Source organism: Tetrao urogallus (assembly GCF_951394365.1).
Source record: "Tetrao urogallus genome assembly, chromosome: 2".
Taxonomy (NCBI): domain Eukaryota; kingdom Metazoa; phylum Chordata; class Aves; order Galliformes; family Phasianidae; genus Tetrao; species Tetrao urogallus.
The window spans coordinates 54,309,868-54,331,216 of NC_136814.1; the positions used below are offsets into that span (position 1 = coordinate 54,309,868).

The following is a 21,349-nucleotide window of genomic DNA, read 5'->3' on the forward strand; positions in this document are numbered from 1 at the left end:
GAAAATTACCCTGCCTTTTGGCTGTAAAGATGAATTGCAATGCAAAAAAATCAAACTAAATGCGGATCCATGTCCTTAACACTGAAGTTAAGCAAGATACTGGGGACCTCCAGCATGAGTATACCCAGATATATATATATATATATATATAAGTAACTTTCCAAAACAAAAATGTAATTTTAAATAACTCTCCTCTGTGTTTGTAATCCTGTTGGTACATCCTGATTCACTGGGAGTGCCTCATACAGCGTTGTTTGGCAACCTTGCAAATGGAAACGAGCTACTTGTCTGTGAGCATTTATGATGTCATCCTCTGTGGTAATGTTTGATAATCAGCATGCAGCAGCAGAATTGATTCACAGAGGGTGGAAAATATGTAAACTGTAAGCTGTTAAAATATACATTTTGGCCACTGTCTCCTGTCAGGTTCAGATATGCTCAATCAGATTAAAACAAACAAACAAACAAAAAAACAGATTTTTCTTTAAAGTTGTTTTCTTGTTTTCCAGTTGTTATGTTTGTCACCTCCTATTACCCCATTAAACATAAAAGTCTATAAATAAGGAGACATGAGGACCCTTGCTGTAACATTTGCATGAGACTTCCTTTATTCATAATGTTAATCTCCCATTGCAGGAGAATTTGAAGAGTTAGGGCTGTTAAGTCCTCAAAGTACTGTTAAGTCTATGAGCTCTTCCTGTGACAGCAGTTGCACTGCTGTAAGGCTGCAAGAATTAACTGTGTGTAGAACTGTGTGTGCTCAGAGGTCTACAGGCAAGAAATGTTTTCTTCTAAGGAAAACGAGGAAGGGAAGCAATAGAAAATTAACCCATAGAAACTCTGCTCTTTTCCTTCAAGTAATATATTGAATAGTAATGATGATGTGACAATATTAAATGAGCAGGAGAGACAAAGACAAACAGACAAGTAAATCTAAAGAGTAATAACACAGTTTTCCCCAACCTTCTCCTTCAGTTAAACAGGGAGGAAGTCTAAGAATACTTTACTGCAAAAAGTTCCCCATGATGCATTTTGCAGTGTTGTAGTTCTCTTTGACCATGTACTTGGAACACCATAAACCTGATAATCTGCCATTGGCAGGAGATCTTTTGGTAACAGTCTTTGTCCTTGTTCAAACAAACAAAAAAAAACTTGCCATCCTGGTTACTCTTTCAAATCCTAGTTTGTAGGTTGATTGTTGTCATCAGCCTGCTTTTTGAAGTGTATAAAATATTTTGCTGTTGAGAATATGTTTAAGTTGGCTGTTATTGTAGCATGACTGAGAAATATCGAAAGTTTCTATATAGGTGGACTTCAAATATTTTTTAGAGTTATTTGAAATAACACATCACATGATAGAAATTGTAGACAACAGTCAGTATCACTGATTTCCTAGATAAAACTGTTCCTGTTGTTAGCATGTTTGACATCTCCTTTTTCTCTACTTCCAAGACCAATTAATAGAAATTCTGGTTTTATTTAGATTGTTTCCTGTTCCAAATGTAATTGAAATTCATTTCAATGCGTATAGTAAGCTCATCAACTTCAGACCAGTTGTTTTGTCCACTTCTTTTTCAGAAACATCAGTTGTATAAGAAAAGAAAAACTTTTTTTTTTACTACCCACTTATGTGCCACACCTCTTTAATTTATTTAAAAGAAATTTACAAGTGGATCAGTACATGGCTGTGTATTAGAATTGTATCATTACTATACATATAGCCAAGCTGAGGTAACACATGATGGTTCTGATTTGAGAATTAGTCATTCCTCTCTATTAATATCTTCTTTCTTTTCTCTGTCTTTCTCTGTTGTTTCTGTTCCTGCTGGCTTTCCTCTGTCAATTCTCCAATGATGCTCTATAATTATAATGAATAATTAAAAAAACAACCAACACCGTAGTTATCCCCATTTGTCCCCGTTCAGCATCTTGCAGCCCCATCAGCCCCCTGTCCTACAAGACCATGAGCTGTAGGAATTCAGCAGACCGAGCAAAACTTTTTGCATCTACTGATGCTGTTGGACGTAGAAGAACGCATCTGGCAGGGGTAAGTGTGCTGCTTATATGTAAGTTAATGTCTCATGCCATAACCACCTGATTGAATTTCTTGTTAGAACAAGAATAGCTGTATGTATGTAATGTATATCTAACATTTCCCTCTGCAGCCTCCCATTGCCTCCAATTTGTTTCATAGTTGGTTAGATTTTAACTGGTATATACTACATTATCTGTTGCCATAGCCTGATTGTGCACTAAAGAATCTGCTTGGGAAAACACTCATTTTTGCAGAATGCCTTGTTTTCTCATGAGGTATGGAGGCAGTTGCAGAATGTTTTGTCCTTTTCTCTGAACTTCCAGGGAAAATCAGAGCAGTCTGATACAGGCAAGATCAAATTCATGTTGACTGTAGTAAGAGTGAAGTCTTCTCTGCAAATGATTATGTACACGGGCAAAGTATCAGGAGACAGTGCTGTCTATTATTGACATCATTTTCGGAAGCAGTGTTAGATGAAGGAAGCATGCATCAGAGCCAGTATTAAGCTTTGAGGCACGTGTTAGTTTGCTGAACTTTAGGCTGTGACGTAGCTTTAGGTTATGTCTCTACAGAAATCTTGCACTATGTGTAGAGCATGTTGTAAACTCCCGGGCTATCAGTTTGGCACCTCTAAGGTCTTTCTCATTGTTTTTTTTGTTTGTTTTGTTTGCAATTAAGAAGAAGAGAAGTTGGTGCATCTTGATGAAAAAAAATGGTGTAAGAATATTGTTAATACCAAATGACAGAGTTAAGAGCTATTTTCAGTAGCCTACATATTTTGGAGAATCTTTTTACTGGTTAGCTTCTGTAGGAATTTGGATTTTTTACTTCATTGGGAAAAAAATTGCTGATACTATATTTTCAGGACTAATTAGGGAGATCCTATATAGATAGTTTTTGTAGCAAACCAGAATTCTTGTTCATTGTAATGCATTTACTCTGGCTGTATACAATCTGATAACTTGGGTGATTACCATCATACTAGACAGTAGAACTCTTGTAAATGATAGTGCCAAAGGGCTGGTTAATTACTCTCAAGTAACAACTTCAGGACTGGGACCACTTTTTGCTTATCACATATTACATAAGGTTTTTGACAATTTGAAACAACTAGTTTTACCCCTATGCAAAAATACTTCATGGATTTACAAAGATAGACCAAAGTTTATACGCTCATACACTCAATGGAGTTGTTTTCCATCTCCAGCTGTTAGACATGTTTTCATGTCTCACATGCTCACTCTATGAGTGTGTAGCAGCCCCTTTACACCATGCTGGCTGAGTGACAGCTCAGTGTATTCTCCTCTGTTCTCATGCTTCAGACTCTGAGAGCTTAAGCTCATTACTCCAAAAATCCAGGGTCTTTCATTTGTATTTAAGTGGAGGAAATATGTAGATGTTTAAATTCTTATATATAGCCTTAAGCCAATTGTTCTATTAATACAAACCAGAGTTGTAACATAAATATTTTCAAAAATTAGTATGATTTTTCATAGTTCTCATCCCAAGATGAAAAATAAAGAAGGGAAGATATGAAATCACTATGATGCACTGTCAAAAAAAAACAAAAAAACAAAAAAAAAAACACCATACAAACAAAAACAAACAAACAAAAAAACCCAATGGGGAATCATTCAAGAAAAAAAGAAAGTTAGGATACCACATTTCCTGACTTTGAGGGCATCTGTGGTGTTGACATATAGCAATGAAAGAAAAAGTCTGTGTTGTGTAGAGATTCTTACCACTTACCCACTCCAGAGAGTGGGTTTTTTGGTGTTTTTTTTGTTTGTTTGTTTTTCTTTTTCCCCAAATGAAATCCAGGCTTTGTGGGGAGTAAGTATTGTCTTTGGAAGCAGTGAATGGTACTGTGTAGCAACCAGCAGAGATCAAACCTTAAAAGGTAACTTTTTGCCTGTGTAAAAATAAGCCTCTGCAAATTACAGCTTAAGACAGTAAAGGGCATGATTAAGAAGGATCATTGTTTTCAGATGTGTATTTCCTTACAAAAGCAGTGTCAGATTACAGAAGCTATATTCATGAACTTGTCAAACAGGCTGTAGAAACTACTGACTCAGCGCTACTTTTTCTCAGAGCCCACAACTCCTCATCCTTAACTGAGCTTGGTTTGCTTTCTTAGCTGTGTGAACTGTGGCTTGACTTTGTCTTTGTTTGCTGAACTATAGACTGACAAAAAAGAAAAGGAGAGAGACCATTTGTCATCCAACTTCTCAGCCAACTTGAAAGGAGGTCATTTTTCTTCCAATCCCAAAGCTAGATCTCCGGCTCCCTCTCCAGTTTGGTAAGCCAAGTACATGCTTTAGCTGGAGGCTGAGCTATAAGCAGCTCTAATTGTTATGTTGATTAAATGTTAGCCTCCACAGGAAAATCAGTGCAACCTTATTTGGTGGTATAAATGTTTTCTGTATGCAACAAAGTAAAGATGATATTGTTTTTAGAAAAATAAAGTAATAATGCTGTTGCTTTTTAAGGAAAGGGAAAAAGGAGCAGTGTACCTGGTTTCTTACCTCTTGGCTGGGTCAATGCTCCCATAATCTACAAAGAGAAACATTTTTACTGAAAGCTCATTGGTTGTTCCAGCAGTTCTGCTGGAGAGCAGAGAAATAGGGAAGTTGTTTTGGTTTTAGCTATCATAGAGGTGGTATGCTGATGTACAGCAGAGCATGTCTTACATTGATTGTCACTCTGTGATTACACAGGCATGCATCAAAGTCTTTGCCTTCTTTGGCTGGCACGCTCAAGCAGATAACTTCCCCACCTGGTTCCTCCAAAGTTCCTTCTACTCAGGCACGTCCTCCTTCTCCTGGCAACATCCGGCCTGTAAAAAAAGATATCAAACCTGAGAATGAAAAGAAAAGACCAGAAAAGGAGGCTGAAAAGACCAATGAGGAGAGGACAGAAGAGAGTAAAGAAACATCAGCAGGTGCTGGAGAGTTTGCAAATCAGGAAGAGCTTGCTGTCCATGAAGACGTTGCTCAAGGTAAGGAGAAACTCCTGTTGAGGATAAGGAATGCCTGAATGTCTTTCATGTTCTTCCATCCCTTTTTCTGAAACAATAAGCTTTAGATAGCTTTCTATCAAGTATTTGTCTAAGTTTTTCAGAATGTTACACCTACACATGTATGTTAATTATGAGAAAAGTATAAACAGGCTGAAACCCTCCTTTTGCAACAGCCGGAACAGGCACACCTGTCTTGCACATCTGTTTTCTCTGACTTTTTGATACAGAAAAGGTAGACTTTGTCCCTCACATCATGATACAAGTTCTTTTCAGTCCTGGAATAGAAGAGCAGTAATCTGAAAATCAACCATACAGGAAGTCATCACTTAACGGGGGTAATGTGAGCAATGAGAATGTCCAGCTTTGCTAGATGCATAGTACAGTGATGCATATCTATCTTATCTACAATATTGCTTATCTATAATATTGCTGGAGTACCAAGGGTAGGGGAAATTCTGCTAATTTGATAAGATGGTAAGATGGAATGCAAGAAGATAACAACATGCAATAATGATAAGTCGTAAGAAGAGGAAAAGATGCATCTGAAAGTGAGAAATATTACCTTGTTCTAATAGAATTTTTAGACCATTGCAAATACAATATTGAAGTATCTCAAGGATGGGATAGAATGGCCATTGTGGCCCCTGGCGTCGACAGGATGGGTTACCTGGTGTTCTTGATTTAAAAGTAATAAATTCTCTTCTGACTGTCCTTCAGAAAACAGTTTTATGTATTAATTATCCTGCATTTAACTGCAAGATGAGTAATTGGAGGTTGTTGTTCTGTAAGAAAACTTGTGAAATTATTACTTTTGTTTCAGTAACTCCTGTTAACAGTAGTTGCAGTGTGGTTCCTAGGTCATACCACAAAGATGCATCTGTTGGTAATGGGTATGTAAAGAAGGTATGAGATGATTGGCATGATGGGATGGGATTTTATTGCTTTTCTGGTAGCCTTTTGCTTGCATCATAGAAAACTTCCTTTTCAAAGTACTTTGAGGATACCTCTAAGGGTTACCTTTTGCAAGCATTTACATACAGTACTTTCCAAGTCCAAAGTAAAGTCCAGAAAAACATGGAGATGTTTGTTTGGCACTTTAGCTCAGGAGAAAGAAAGGCTTAACTTCTCTGCAGAGTTGGTCAATATTTGGGTAGTGATAGGGTTACTTAGTGTGGAAACAGGTTATCTATGATAAAGGGATCTGAAAGTGAAGTAGTTCATGTTTGCAGTGGGGAAACAACAGGTAGTGAAGAGGAGCAGGGGAGAAGATACTGCAGTCGTAGTGGTGAACAGCACTTCAGATTGGATGTATTTTGTCAAAACCAGGGAATAAAGTCACTGATGATTGAGACCTAAGACTGGAACCTAAGCATAAGGACAGATCTTGCTTTGCAGGTAGGGGCCCAAACTGTCAAACCCTAGCCACTGGTTGAATCCAAGATTTTAGAGCGGAGCAAATGCAACTTTTGGTGCTAGAATTTCATTCCTGGAGGTGAAGAGTTGATTTCAGCCAGTTACCTGAACTGGCCTCTAATTTGCCTGGTTCAGACCCCTGTCAGCTGTGTAGGTAGCCAGAAGGTGAGCAGATAATGATCACTGATGGAACTATTCAAGCTTTTGCAGTAAAATCTCATTATTTTACCAATGCTGTTATTGTTCTAATGGAATTTTGGGTGCACCTATGCAAGTTGTCCTCGTCCTTTCTGACAACAGGGCAGGTGAGCATTGAATGAGCTATGTGTTACGTTGCCAGAGTCAGCACCTGAAGGAAAGAAGTAAAGCCCAAGCACTACAAACCTGTGCTACATTCAGAGGTGACAGCCCTGCTTTGGTCCATGTTAGTAAACTGACAAGGGCAGAGGTTCAGGAACTCTGTCACTTCTACCATTTAACTATTACAAGCATTCTCTACTGTGTTTCTGGTCCAGGTTGTAATTGCAATGCCACATTTTCTTCTGTCACCAAGGTTAGTAAGCATAGCTATAAAGGACTCCAAGACTTTAGGAGTGCTCGAGTTACTTACTTTTTTCTTCCAGTCAGACAGATTTTTCTGAGTTCCCTGCTTTGTCTTTGGGGTTAGCCTAGTCCAGGTTTGTTCCCTAGGAATGTACTGAACACTGGCAGTGTGAGAGGCTGAACTGTACCGCTTTTCTTCAGGGCAAGGGAACAGGCCCTGGAACTCTTAAAATGACTTGTATAAGTGTAAGCTTTGAATTCAAAGTGAGCATGCATTAAGATCTGTAGAAAGGCCTATACTGAATTGATTTAAAAAAAAGACAGAATTCAGTAGATGTGAACACTGAGCAGAGAAAGCAGCTGAATTTGTGTTTGTGCATACAGTGATATATAGGAGAGGACATCAGAGGAAACTTGATGAGGGATGTAGAGCACAAGCCTTATGAGGAGTGGCTGAGGGAACCGAAATTGTGTAGTCTGGAGAAAAGGAGGTTCAGGGGTAACCTTATCACTCACTACTACTATCTGAAGGGAGGTTGTGGTGAGGTAGTAGTCAGCCTTTTCTCCTAGCAATGGGACTAAAGGGAATGGCCTCAGGTTGCGCCAGGGGAGATTCAGGTTGGATGTTAGGAAAAACTTCTCCAAGAGAGTGATCAGGCACTGGAATGGGCTTCCCAGGGTGGTGGGGGAGTCACTGTCTGTGGAGGTGTTCAAGAAACTAGGAAATGTTGTAATAAGGGACATGGTTTAGTGGGAAATACTGGTGATGAGTGAATGGTTGGATTGGATGATCTTGGAAGTCTTTTCCAACCTAGGTGAGTCTATGATTCTATGAAACCCCTACTGGAAGCTGTTAATGAGGTGAGGAAAATAATACTCTAAAAGCCAGTTAGAAATGTAGATTGAAGTTATCTCCTTGCCAGTTCTGATGACTTACTTCACATTTATCTTCTCAAGATCCTGACTCAATTACTAGTTCATATGCTTCCCTACCCATTTTTTGTCCATGTTGCCAGATGTGATTACCCTGAGAGTGCTTCCTTCAAGTTAGCTTGCGTGTTATTAATGGCCTCTGGCCTCCAGGGAAAAAGCATAGCAGAGATGTCCTTTGCCTGTGCTAGGAAATGTCAGGCAAGCTTGCAAAAGTGTGAATTAGTATTTAACTTGAGAAAAATTTGTGATGTCTCCTCTACCAGTTGGCTAGAGATGGTCCTGGGTAAAGAATATAATATGAAGCAAGTGCTTGCCTCACCACTGTAAGAACAATTTTTAAAAAGAATACAGAAGGAGGGAAAGCAATCTTTACCTTCATAAGAGCAATTCTAGTGAATGGTGACAGCAAAGCCTCTTAGGGTTTGAATTCAAGCCGCAGTTTACCATTAGTGGCAAGGCATGTATGAAGCTGCACTGTTTCTGTGAGTTTCTTGTTGTGGATCAGCCATAACATATATCAAAAGTACCTACAGAAATTCTAATTGGCTGGTAAAAGCTGGAATATCTGCAAAGCTGCTAACAGTTTGTGTTCTGCCCTTACTGCAAATCACTACAGGCAGTTGATGTTTGAGATCACAAAGCCACTTAAAGGGACTGGCCTACTCACCAAAAAGTGTGGCTCTCATTTTCAGCTACAGTCTATCAAACAGAAGAAAACGTAATATTACAACATGTAATTTCTGACTCTGAAAATTAGCAAATATGATGGTAGAGACTTGCTGAGTTAGCATTCCTCCCATTGAGACCCTGTCAGCATTTATTCTTCTGACAGAGAAGCTGGCTTAACCTTCCAACTGAAGCTGCTTTCACAAAACAGACTCCCATTAGAAAGTAAGTATTTGTTGCTTTTATAAAATTCTTCCTCCATGTAAACTTGAAAATACTTTACAGAATATTTGAAACTGTATTTTCTTTTCCTTTTAAGAGGTAGGGGTGTGTGAGAGAGAGGTGGAACAAGATAAAGAGAGGAAGAGAGAAAAATACAAGTATTAGCTTGGCTACTGTGCCTGTTGAGACCAGTTTTTCTTCCTATCTATTTCAGCAGCCAGCCCATCCCTACCTCCTGCTCCCCCAGCGCTTTCTCCACCCCCAGCCCCTGTGAAGACCTCTGCAGGTACAACAGATCCTGAGGAAGCAACAAGGCTGCTGTCAGAGAAGAGGCGCCTTGCTCGTGAGCAGCGGGAACGAGAAGAGCAAGAAAGGAGGGAGAGAGAAGAGCTTGAAAGGTGATCCTGTGCCTCTTTAGTGGAGAATATAAGTTTTTAGCAGCTTCCTAGCAAATGTTTGTCCGTATTTTGTTGTTATATTGTAAGATACGAAGCACAGTGCTAAGGTGCAGGAGACACTGCACTTTTCCCAGATTTTTTTTTTTTAATTTTTCATAGAAATGTATATCTAAACATATCTATAGTGTTTAAACCTATCCCAAATAGATACGTATTTCATTAGAGCTTGAAAAAACTTGGAATCCTTGGAATCTTGAAAAAGCTTGGAATCCTGTCGTATAATGGAGAAGTAAAACCTTGCAAAGGTTTTATGTTATTCAGTAGGGCATCTACCATCTTTGGTGCCTGCTGGAAGCAGAAGAGATGGCTTGGCCTCACCCTGCTCAGATGTTTTTGAGGTTCTTATGAATGAAAAAACAGTGTAGCCTTTCTCCAGCTGTTCTGCAATGCTGATGTCTTGGATCAGGAGTCAGCTTTTTTTCTTTTTATCTTATGCTTTTTTCATGATTGCAGGCAAAAGAAGGAGGAGCTGTCCCAGAGGATAGCTGAAGAAAGAGCTCGCCGAGAAGAAGAAGAAGCTCGCAGACAGGAAGCTGAAAAAAAACGAAAAGATGCAGAGGAGGAGAGGGAAAAGGAAGAACGGCTGCGTCGACAGGCAGAAGAGAGAGAACAGAAGGAGAGAGAAGAGATGGAGCGCATTCAGAAACAAGTATGTTCCCCTCTTGGAATTTCTGTGCAGCACCTAATTTAGAGGGGTACTTAAAATAGAAATGCTACACAGTGTGAATATGTGTGGTGTGATGTGATTTGTGTGGCTGAATTCATCTCATGGAGTGGTTCAAAGAGTAAAGATGCTTCTTCTTGACAAAAGCTTGCAGTTTTTGATTAGCTTGTTTTTGTTTTTTGTTTTCTTGTAAAAGTTGCTTATTTTAGAACAAATCCTGTGATGAAAAAATCAATAGGGTTGTAACAGCGGAAGTTTATGAATGGTGCTATGTGAGAGAACTGTTTGTCCATACAGTTGTAGAAGGTCTAGAGACCAATATAACCACTGATACCTCATACCTGGAAACGTTCAAGGCCAGGTTGGATGGGACTGAGCAACCTGGTCTAGTGGGAATAAACTGTTACAATAGTTCCGTTGTGTAACACTGTCACATTAAGGCAGCAAAGCATTTCTACAGTATATTCCAGTGAAGTTTTACATTTAATTTAAAAAGCAGGAATTGAAAGCTTGTGCAAATGTACCTGTGGCTGTTTGTCCTTGGCCTCACTAAGCAATAATTCTGCTGGCCAAATAAAGCATTCTACTTCTTTTGACTTCCAAAAGCATCCACCACTCAATACATGGATTTCTTGAATGCTTTGCTGGCTGCTGTTCCAATGCTGAAGGTTAGGAAATGTATTTATCATCTGGTCTGCTGTCAGTACACGCCAGTCAGAACAGGCAAAGAACCTTATTCATCTCTGCATGTTATGCAGAACATAGATTAATTAAAAAAAGTGCAATTCAGTCTGAGAAGGTTGTTCGCAGATTTAAATCCCAAGGTGTTGCAAATACATATAGATGAGTGGGTATCAGTGTAAATCTGTCCTCAAATAGTAATTTTTTTCCCTTGCTTTTTTTGTCCACCATCTCAACTCAGAAAGAAGAGGAAGCTCGCCTACGGGAAGAGGCAGAGAGGATTCGATTAGAACGTGAAAAGCATTTCCAAAGAGAAGAGCAAGAGCGCTTGGAAAGGAAGAAGGTAGATGTGTGGGTAGATAGGACAAGGAGGAATGGTTTTAAACTAAAGGAAGGGAGATTTAGATTAGATGTCAGGGGGAAGTTTTTTGCAGAGATGGTGGTGAGGTGCTGAAACGGGTTGTTCAGAGAGGTTGTGGATGCCCTGTCCTTGGAGATGTTTAAGGCCTGGTTAGATGAGACCCTGGGCAGCCTGGTCTAGTACTTGATCCAGCAGCTGGCAATGCTACATGCGGCATGAGGTTGGAACTTGATCACTGTTGAGGTCCCTTCCAACCCAAGTCATTCTATGATAAGGTTACAGTACATGCAGAGAAGCTGTAATTCATCTAGCTTACACCTCTGCTGTAGGAAGTTATTCACAAAGTTAAGGTGTCCTTAGAAAAGCTGTGGTCCTCATCAGTGTACCCTGATGTGAAAGTACAGATAATATTGCTAAAAGTAAAAAAAAAAAAAAAAAAAAAAAAAATTTCTTTTTGCAGTAAGCAAATGCAACTTTGGTAAACAGCAGTTATGATTTGGGAGAGAAAAATTTAGATTACTGCCAGCAAACATTATTTTCCTCCTTCGTGTTTTTTGCAGAGACTTGAGGAGATCATGAAGAGAACTAGGCGTGTAGAAGCTGTAGATAAGGTCAGTGCCACAAACTTGTCATGCATAAATAGTGGGCACATTTCAGTTCCTCCCTTTGGTGCAATTTTTAATGTATAACGTTATGCTTCCTTTGTAGAAACCCAATGACCAGCAAAATGGACATATATCAAAGGCAAATAATTCTGGAGAAGCAGGTATTGTATTTAACTGTACCCTGAGTACAGCAGGTGAATAAATGCTTATTGAGCACAATTGCAGTTAAGAAAACCATTAGAAGAGTTAACTGAAGTCTTAGTAAATGTTATTTAATTAGCCTTTCTGTATTGGTAATTATCCATTACAAAATGGGTCAGCTATTTCAGTAATTTTATTGCATTGGTTTAACAAGAGGGAGCTGCTTACCAAGTTTAATTATTTATAAAATTAAAAAAAAAAAACACACGTTAACTAGTTTAGTTTTTACAGACTTGGCCAGTGATTTTATAGTTTCTCTTTTCGTAGTATTAGAGATATGATCTGTCATTAAAACAAACCATTCACAATCCTAAACATTCCCCCATGCTTTCTCTTTCACACCTGCTGCTTTATTCACTTGATGTTAATTTCTACATCTTTTCTTTCAAAATTCAGCTGTTGCAAACCCTTACAGTCTCTCTGTAATACTCACACTCAGTCTTTTCTTCAATTCTGTTTCCACTGTTTTGTTTTTTTTTTTTTCCTTCCCCTCTGGTTATTTTAGGTAAAATTTAATCTGAACTTTAATGCTTAGAATAAAGGAAGCAACATAAAAGTTACCATATATTCAACAATAGGCAAATACTAATTAGCAGGATTTAAATATACTGAAGACAATCTGTCAAGTAGCTTAAACTGTAATAGCGTAATATAACAAGTGATGATATTCTTTATTTCCCTTTTGTATTTGCATTGAGTAACAAAAGAGGACAAATAACGGCACTGGCTGCTCATACTCCTTTTTTCTCCTTCGTGTTTATGGTTAATGTGCAAATGAGCACTGCCAGAAAACTATTTGACATGAATTTCAATATGTGTTTGGAAATTATTTGTTTACATATTATCTTTTTAATTAAAAAAAAAAACAAAACAAAACAAAACAGTTTGGGAACTGCTAATACAGAATGTGTCTGGAGTGCCATCTGTTACTGCAGGCACTGATTAAGTTGCTGTCAACCATTTAAATAATTCTTGAAAGTAAAAATGGCTTTACGACCTGAGGCTTGTGCTTTCCTTCCAGAGGCAAAAAACAAGTAGTCAGTTTTTGAGGGGAATTTCAACCTCCATTTCTGCAGTGCCAAGGGAAAGCTGGGATCCATCAGTGACTGGAGAAGTAGAAAAGTGCCCTCACTCCTAGGACTGCTTTGCTGTTTCTGACTTTGCTTTATCTTGATATGATATTGAGTTGAAGACGCTAATGGATATACTTCAGCCAGCTCTAACTTTCCATAGTACATACCAACAGACTGCTTCTGACCATTGGCAAATCACAGAATCACAGAATGGCCAGGGTTGGAAGGGACCTCAAGGATCATGAATCTCCAACCCCCCTGCCACATGCAGGGCCACCAACCTCCACATTTAATGCTAAACCAGGCTGCCCAGGGCCCCATCCAACCTGGCCTTGAACACTTCCAAGGACGGGGCATCCACAACCTCTCTGGGCAGCCTGTTCCAGCACCTCACCACTCTCTGGGTAAAGAATTTCCCCCTGATGTCTGACCTAAATCTCCCCTCCCTCAATTTAAAACCATTTCCCCTCGTCCTACAGTTATCAACCCTTTCAAAGAGTTGATTCCCCTCCCCTCTGTAGGCTCCCTTTAGGTATTGAAAAGCTGCAGTGAGGTCACCCCGCAGCCTTCTTTTCTCCAGGCTGAAATTCTGTTGCTATTTTCTTTTCATTTTAAATCTTACTGTTTGGCAAAAAGTGAAGAAACCTGTATAGGAGTGGCCAAATCACACAGTGAAACAAAATCCATCACCTTTGTGTCATTTGTTTGAGCTCTGCCTCAAAAGAGGAAATAACTCTGCCTTTCCAAAGCAAAAGAACCAGCCTTCTTTTTAAATGTTAAAACTGACATAACTCCCACTTGGTCCATCTGTAGCAGCAGTAATCTGTAAGCTAATATCTGTATGGCTAATATCTTTTATATAAAACCAGATTAAGGCACTCAGCATCGAAGACTTCAGTCCAAGCACTTAGGTCATAGCAGAACAGGAGCTGTGAATGGAGGGCTCTCAGATGAGGTGCTTTAGGTGGCCTAGATAAGTGCATTGAAGCCTATGAATACTAACTTGTTCTTATGATTATTGTAACAGGTGCTAGAGTCCAGCTGCTTCCTTTTGCAGAGCTATATATGAATTAGTATGGCTGTAGGTAGAAAGCAGAAGACTGTAGTTATACTTTAGAAGAACATCCTAAGGCAGGCCAGTGACATCATATGGTCATTGTGTATCATCCAATTTTAGGTTGCTCTTTGCAGCATTTTATGGTTGTGATTTAGTACCTGTTGAAATCTCCTTCCCGTGGAGATTTTCCCCTTGTTTCTTTTTGGTTTACAGCTAGTGATCAACTCAGGAAACAAGAGGTAATGTTGATGTCCCAGTGTTCTCCTATTCCATTCTTTATGGCATTTTGAAAAAAAAAAAAAACAAGTGTAATGTCCTGTAAGATATCATCCTATTTTGACCACCAGGTGAAGTGCTGATATTGTTTACGTGATTGTAAACTGATTGATTATTACTACCAACAAAGTTTTAACTTTGAAATCTGTGAAACTGATATGTCCAAAGCTTGATAAAGAAAGCAGAGGGATTAACTAAATTTCAAAAGTGTAGCTTACCTTAGCTGTGCTATCTTTTATAGAAAATGTTTTATCCTACTTTGAAGGAAGATGGTGTTGCTTAGTTGTATGAAATTGTGCTTTCTCCCTCTAGTCATAACCAGTCCTACATCTCCCATGGAACCTTCAGGAGGACCTCAGCTTCAGCATGCAACACAATCTCCAAACAGCGGGAAACCCGTATCCTGCACACACATGATTGTTTCACATCAACCCCCCGTAACTATGGACAGGTAAGAGGATTGTTGAGTATTAGAGGGTGTTCACAGGATAAGAGTTACTGAAGTAATAGATCATTTTCTCAGATCCATGTATTCATTAGCTAAGTAAGAGACACAGCTGTTTAATCTGCCACTTTTCCTGTTTATTTTTATCTTTTCCTGTGTTCAGAAAAGAATTTTAACATCTTCCACTTAACATTTTTACCAACTGAAGAATTTTGAGAAAACATAGTTCATTCTTTGCAGTGTTTGAAAGAATGTGTTGCCAGCAGTTATTACATAAATTGAAACTTAATTGACATGGCAATTCTCTTTGCTTCTTTCCATGAATTAGCCATTTTAGCTTCATAAAAAGCAGTCTGGATTTACAGGGTTAGTTAGTTCTTGACTGGAATAGTGAACACTGTGCTTACAGCCTGGATGCTTCGGTTTGTGAATTGCTTGAAGAATCAGCAAGTTATGATTGTTAAACAAAAGATATAGAACTACTCATTTTGACTCTGTATTTTGAAAGGAAAGTTTGAGGAGGCAGACATTTAACATTAAGAGCTCTTTGTATTGTGTGGCGAGTCACTCAGATTTTGAGAAATTATAGAAATGCTTGAAAGCTCTGTGCTGAACCAAGTGAAATCTGTTACATAAGCATGAGCTGTCAGTTACTTCAATTTTAGTAAGAAAAGCAGAAAGCCAAATAATCCCATAGCCCTTTCATGTTTTATGCAGGTAATGCCAGAATATGCATGGAAAAACTTGAATGTGGAAAGCCATCTCACAGTCTGTAATGGGCAGTAGGCTTCAGGATGTGATTGGCACTAATTGAAGGAGGAATTTGCCCTCTCTGTCCCTCCATATGCCTGAGGGATCTTAGCCTGCTGTCATGCTGACAAAGATGCTCCTGCTGAGATAAGTTCTGTCAGTGACTCTGAGCACTGAACTGCATTAGATGAGCTGCATAGAGCTGTCTCATAATTATCTCAGGCAACGATTAATTGTTAATCACTCACAACCTTAGATGCACCTTGATGTCTGTAATATAAAATGTGCCACACTAATAAATGCTGTCATGTAGCATCGTATTTGGTATCGAAGGAGGATCTGAATAGCCAAAGTGAAGAGTGAATAGGTAAGACTGAAGAGCATGAACAAAAATTCAATGTGTATATGAGGCTGAGGAAGGAGAAAGTGATGTGCCAGGATAGTGCAGAGGGACTGTCTGCTCTAGAGGAACATCCACCCTGAATGGGAAGGCAAGAGCTAAATTACTTCATAAAATCGTGGTGTTAGCCCAAGCAGCTCAGCAGACTGTTGGAAGGAAGACACGGCAGCACAGATTTTATCACATAGTGAAAGCCACAGGTGCCAACACCATTGCTACTGCATCTTGTGTGCCATATCTAGCACCTAGATATACCTGATATTGTAGCATATGCAATAGTAATAAATATAGACGGTGTTCTCTGTGAGCATCTCACTCCACCCCTACAAAAGATTTGGCTTTTATTTGGATGTTTTGAGGGTGAGAAAGCTCAGATTTCCAACCAGAAATTGAAGTCCCCTTTGCCTGGGGGATTTCTAGAATATGTGTGTATGGGCAAGAGGAAGGAACAAAGGACTGAGTCCCATTAAGGCCTATAGCAACCATCAGTCTCATTGCACTTCCTACAGTGGTGTGCCATGTGGGAGGTTCCAAGCTACAATCACTGAATTCTTTTCATCCAAGTGTAGTGCAATGGAAAAGGCAACACTAAATATACTTCTAAATGAAGCTTGTCATGGAAATTTCCCTATTAGATAGTAAAGCATCTAGAATTACTCATGGAGATACTACATTATTAATGGCTTACGCTTCTACATTGATTGTGGTGGCTTTGTGGGCTTTTTTCCCAGCAAATGGAAAAAGTGAGTTTGAAACATAGTTTGAAAATAGTATGTAAAGGTAAAATATTTTCAAACTTTTCATACATTATGAAAGATTCCAACAAAATTTGTTCCAGATCCTAATTTTCTCATGCTATACTGAACAGTAAAATCCTGAAAGAAGCAGAATGATAGAGTTTGGGGTTGTAAACAGCTACAGAACTCATCTTTCACTTGGAGTTTTTTGTTTGTTCTCCACTTCCTAATTCTTTGCTAAAGTTCCCGGCAGTGTTGTATGCCTGAAAAGGGTATATATACAGTGCTGGGCACTGAGACATCACTATAAGTGGAACATAAGACGGTAAACACAGGTGAAGTAGTTCAAAAATCGATTCCTTTTTTGTGTTCTTTGCCTCAATGACGCATAGAGGTCATTTAGGGAAAGAGTGTAAAGAGGGGAGGAAAAAAAAAAAAGCTAAGTACCAGGAGACCCTCTAGTCAATGAAGGGTTACTATGTGTTGTGGTGCAAGTGCAACCCTAGGCTCAAGTAGTCCCAAAGCTGCTAATTACCAGAAGCTGGAGGGCATACCAATCTCCTAGGAATTTGTCTAATCTGCTTTTGAGATTATGGCCCCTAAGATGTCCAGTGGAAATGAATTCCACCGTTCAGTTTTTCCCTTTATTTCTACTAAACATCTCCTTAATGATTTGGTGGAGTGCCATCTACATCTTATAGCATAAAAACCAGAAAATATCTAGTTGTGATTTTTCCCTGGCTTCCCCCCCACACACCCTGTCCCCCCTTTGTGACTATACAGATGCACATCTTGAAAGAGAACTTTGAATTCTGAATCCTAGTATGACTTGATGTGTAATACTGACAAAGCAGTGACCAATAATTATGGAGAACTATTTATCAAGTTAGCGGGTCAATCAGAAAAATAAATGTAACTTTGCAGAAACAAAAGGCTTCTCTTCATTGTGCCAATACTCCCACAGGTAAATGTACTGCCTAATTTCAATGCAGGAGCAAACCCCATCTTCCCCCCTCTTTCCCGCCCCCTCCATCAGATTTTTTAATACTGTGTTATCCTACCTCTGGTAAGGTTATTGGCAGAAGATGGGGATGAGATAAGTAACGTGACACCTCATAGCAAATAATAGCCTAATAACTACATGTGATGGAACAGTTTTTATTAGTATTGAAGCATTTCACAGATTGTTACTGAGTGGATCTCCAGCAGAAAAGGATGGGTGATGTGTCATGGGGTCTCTCGCAGGCAGAAAGCAGGGTCTCTGGGTCTGCTTTCAAAGCCATGTGCAGTGAAACACTTTCCATTTTGAAGTTTGCTTAGCACGCTCACAGGCTGAAAAAAAAAAAAGAAAAAAAAAAAGAAAAAAAAAAAAAAAAAAAAGAAGAGAAGAGAAAAGAAGGGAAAAAGAAAGAAAAAGGGATTGCCTTGCCTTTCTGGAAGGGAACTGGTGATAGTTTGAAAAGCTGGAAAAGATTTGATATGAAAACCAGCATGCTATTCTTACAGGAAATTTGGGCTTCAGATGACATGTTACCTACCATCTTTTTAAGTGCAATATTTATTTTCCATTGTTTGGGAAGTACTGTGAAACAATTCTGTAATTGTAAAGACCTGGCCACCCTAGCAGGCTGGTCAGTGAAAAGAAAGCTTCTGCCAATTGCAGGCAGAATTTGTTGGGTTGTTCTTGTTTGTTTTTTTTGTTGTTTTATTTTCAGACTAGTACATGTACTCTCAGGAGAAAACAAGCCTGTGAAACCAAGCCACCTGCTCAGAAATGGCCTGAGGACATTGATAGCCTTGTTCAAATCTAGGAAAATGCATCTGAGCATTTGTGCTGAAGCATTTCCTAACAACCTGAAGAACTGTGATATGGGAACACATGCCCCAGACTGCCAGGATCTGGCAGTGAAGGGCTTTCAGGAAGCACCTGTGAAAGATTACATGACTTTGAAGTGATAGTTGGGCACTCCCTCTTTCTCAGAGAACTTTGGATGCCATTACTATCATCCTGTTCACCACAGTAGCACCTTAGTTCCTCCCCTGTGGTAAGACAGCACGCGCTGCATGAAAAGACAGCAGGATTTGACAATACAGCAGCTAATAAAAGAGTCGGGAGAGATGTCAGGGCTGACACAAGGTGATGCGTTTTCTCAGAAGTGTAGGTGCACCTGGAGAGCGTTCCCAGTGAGTTGGGGAGATGTGAGGGATGCCAGGAGGTGCTGCTTTTGGTCTGGGCTGGTCATTGCACGAAAGAGTCAAGCTGTGCCTGGAAAATAAGGCCCAGCGGAGAGGGATGAAAAGGAGAGCTGAATTGGTACAGGAGTTTTTTTCTCTGGGTGAGTGGCAGGTAGAAGAGGCTGCTCAAAAACTGGAGGCAGGTGGTGATCCAAAGAGTAACAAAAATGACAGTGCCCTCATCTGAGAGCAGTTAGACTGATTTGCAGTATGAGGAAGGGTACCTCAGCACTCAAATATGGCAGTGCTTGTGAAAGCCAAGAAAGGCCACAAATCCCACTACTTGCTGTAACAACAGCTCATCTGCCGTGGTAGTCATGAAATTTTCATTTCACTGGCTAAAAGAATGCTGTGGATTAATGCAAGTTTCAATTTGTGATATTGCTTTAAGCAGGACTGTTCTTGTGTTCTGAATTAAGTGTATGATGAAATACTTATGTTTCTCTCTCAGCAATCTCAACCCAGAGAAAAATACAGAGGAAAATGGAATGTCTGTGCAGAATGATAACTTTGAAGAGATCATAAATCTACCTATTGGTTCTAAACCATCCCGCTTGGATGCCCTGAACAACGATGGAAGCGACAGTCCCGGAATTCCTCTGAATCCAATTTTAGCTTTTGAAGATAAGGGGACTCTTTTGCCTCAGGTAGACAGTGTTCAAACACATCAAACAGCAGGTAAGTTTGCCTTAGTTCACTACAGTTGGTGATGTGGATCTAGAGCTTCTCCTTGACACAGGTTGAATAATTCGAGCATTTTAAACCCAAAATTCTTTGTGGAGAGGAGCAAATCTTCTGTTTGTAAAGCTATGTATACCAAGCATGCAGATGCTGTGTGAATTATGATGAGTCCTCATCTTTTATTTGAGAGGTGTTCTCAGTTACACTGTGCTATTTGCCTTTAGGAGTTGCTTGAAAACATTTGCCCTGTGCTTTCAAGTGGAAATGATAACAGTGACAGCTGTTGTTCTTAGTTTATGATCTGCAATCATGTTCCAGTTCTGCAGATGTAACATCTGAAATGCATGCACTGAAAGGGAGCTGGTAGCTGCCTTTTATGTCAAATTCTGAATGACTTCCCTCATCAAGTTCTTGCTGCCATGAATACTGAGTGGTGGTTTGCAGCACAGCAGATTTTTTCTGAATTACATTGTAGCTTTTAAAAGATGTTGGGTAAACAGTTATTAGCATAAGAAATTAAATTGGGCAACCCTAATTTACCTTCTCTTGCCTAAAATATAAGAAAAAATCATCTTTCAATAAAATATTTGCTTAAGTGCGTTCTGAATTAAGCATTCCTACTCTTTGCTGACCTGTCATTTCCGATGCCTTCTGTTGTAGAAGTGATCTGATTATTTCTTCTGAAGAACCAAAGGTGACAAAAACGTCTCTGCAGTCAGTGGGAGTTTCTTCCATGCAATGAAGGAGTGTTTTATTTTTCTCTCCAGGTTTTTTAAAGATTTCTTGAACATCTTTTTTCTTTTTGGAAGGACTTTAGTAAAACCAGCAGAAGAAATGATGGACATAGACTTGGATCGCCTTTCTAATAGTTTTCATCACTAGAAAAATCATGCTTCACATGCATTACTTAATATGGCTTTTTCCAATGAGCTTTTTCTGTTAGTAAATGGATATTTCTGCATTCCTAAGAACACAAGACACTGGAATCTGAAAGCAATGGGCTGATTCGGGTAGTGGGGCTTTCTCTTTTTTTTTTTTCTTCTTTTTTCAGGTGGGTGTTGGTTTAAAAGGCATAATTGTAAAATTGGCAAAGAATCTTTTACACTTTGTGGTTCTGATACTTGAAAATTAAATACCTCATTGCTCTACGAGTAGAGTTAATGAGGTGTTTTATTTAAACCTGTTGGTTTAAATATTATTGCAGAGAACTCTAATTATGGGGGCAGAGCATCAGCTTCTGTATCAGGTTCTTGTAAATGTACAGGGACGTTCTGTAAATTGAGATGTCACTATGATCTTCTCACATTTTCTCTAAAAACACAAAACGAGGCAGGTTTTAAAATGTGAAAATTTGAAAGCATTATTTTTTCATGGACAAGAGGAAAACCTATTGTTCTCCTAGATGATGTATTTATGAATTTTGTTCCGTACAGAAATAAATTGTTTAATTGAATAAATTAGAAAAATGTAATAAAATGGTACTGCAAACTTGATTATTTTTTGTTACATTCACGTTCACAGTACTATAAAAGATGTGCACAGGGAGTAACCTTGTTCTGAGTCCTGTAAATTGCTGCTGTTCCCAATGATGGAAGACTTTTCCTTTGCCTTATCAGACGATTGAAGACTGTGTGAAACCTGAAATAGTTGATTTTTTGATGATAAAGCAGGTTTGGGGAATTTTTTGGTTTTGCTCGTTTCAGAGCAAATGGAAAATGGTCACTGTTTGTGCTTTGTATGTAGCGTGTGATTTTTATAATGCACTACAGTTTGAGTGATAAGAGGAGCAATGCAGGTTGCTTTCTCTTTAGTTTCATGCTGATTTCTACCATCATTATGCCATCCCTCACTTTCAGTTGTTGTTGAGCAGAACAGTAACATTGTGCATCTTTCT

The 21,349-nt window shown here is 39.1% G+C and overlaps 1 protein-coding gene across 1 annotated transcript in view; it reads left to right on the forward strand.

The window, feature by feature from the left end:
* Window positions 1-19,484, forward strand: part of MAP7 (microtubule associated protein 7) — a gene marked incomplete at both ends in the record, with an annotated part of 102,369 nt that extends 82,885 nt beyond the window's left edge. The window contains 10 exons of the mRNA XM_079550340.1: window positions 1,902-2,047; window positions 4,219-4,334; window positions 4,753-5,033; window positions 9,046-9,229; window positions 9,743-9,938; window positions 10,876-10,977; window positions 11,556-11,606; window positions 11,704-11,761; window positions 14,520-14,658; window positions 19,226-19,484. Of these exons, the coding sequence (XP_079406466.1) occupies window positions 1,902-2,047; window positions 4,219-4,334; window positions 4,753-5,033; window positions 9,046-9,229; window positions 9,743-9,938; window positions 10,876-10,977; window positions 11,556-11,606; window positions 11,704-11,761; window positions 14,520-14,658; window positions 19,226-19,484 (1,532 nt within the window). The remainder of the gene's footprint in view (window positions 1-1,901; window positions 2,048-4,218; window positions 4,335-4,752; window positions 5,034-9,045; window positions 9,230-9,742; window positions 9,939-10,875; window positions 10,978-11,555; window positions 11,607-11,703; window positions 11,762-14,519; window positions 14,659-19,225) is intronic.
* Window positions 19,485-21,349: the final 1,865 nt, after the last annotated feature.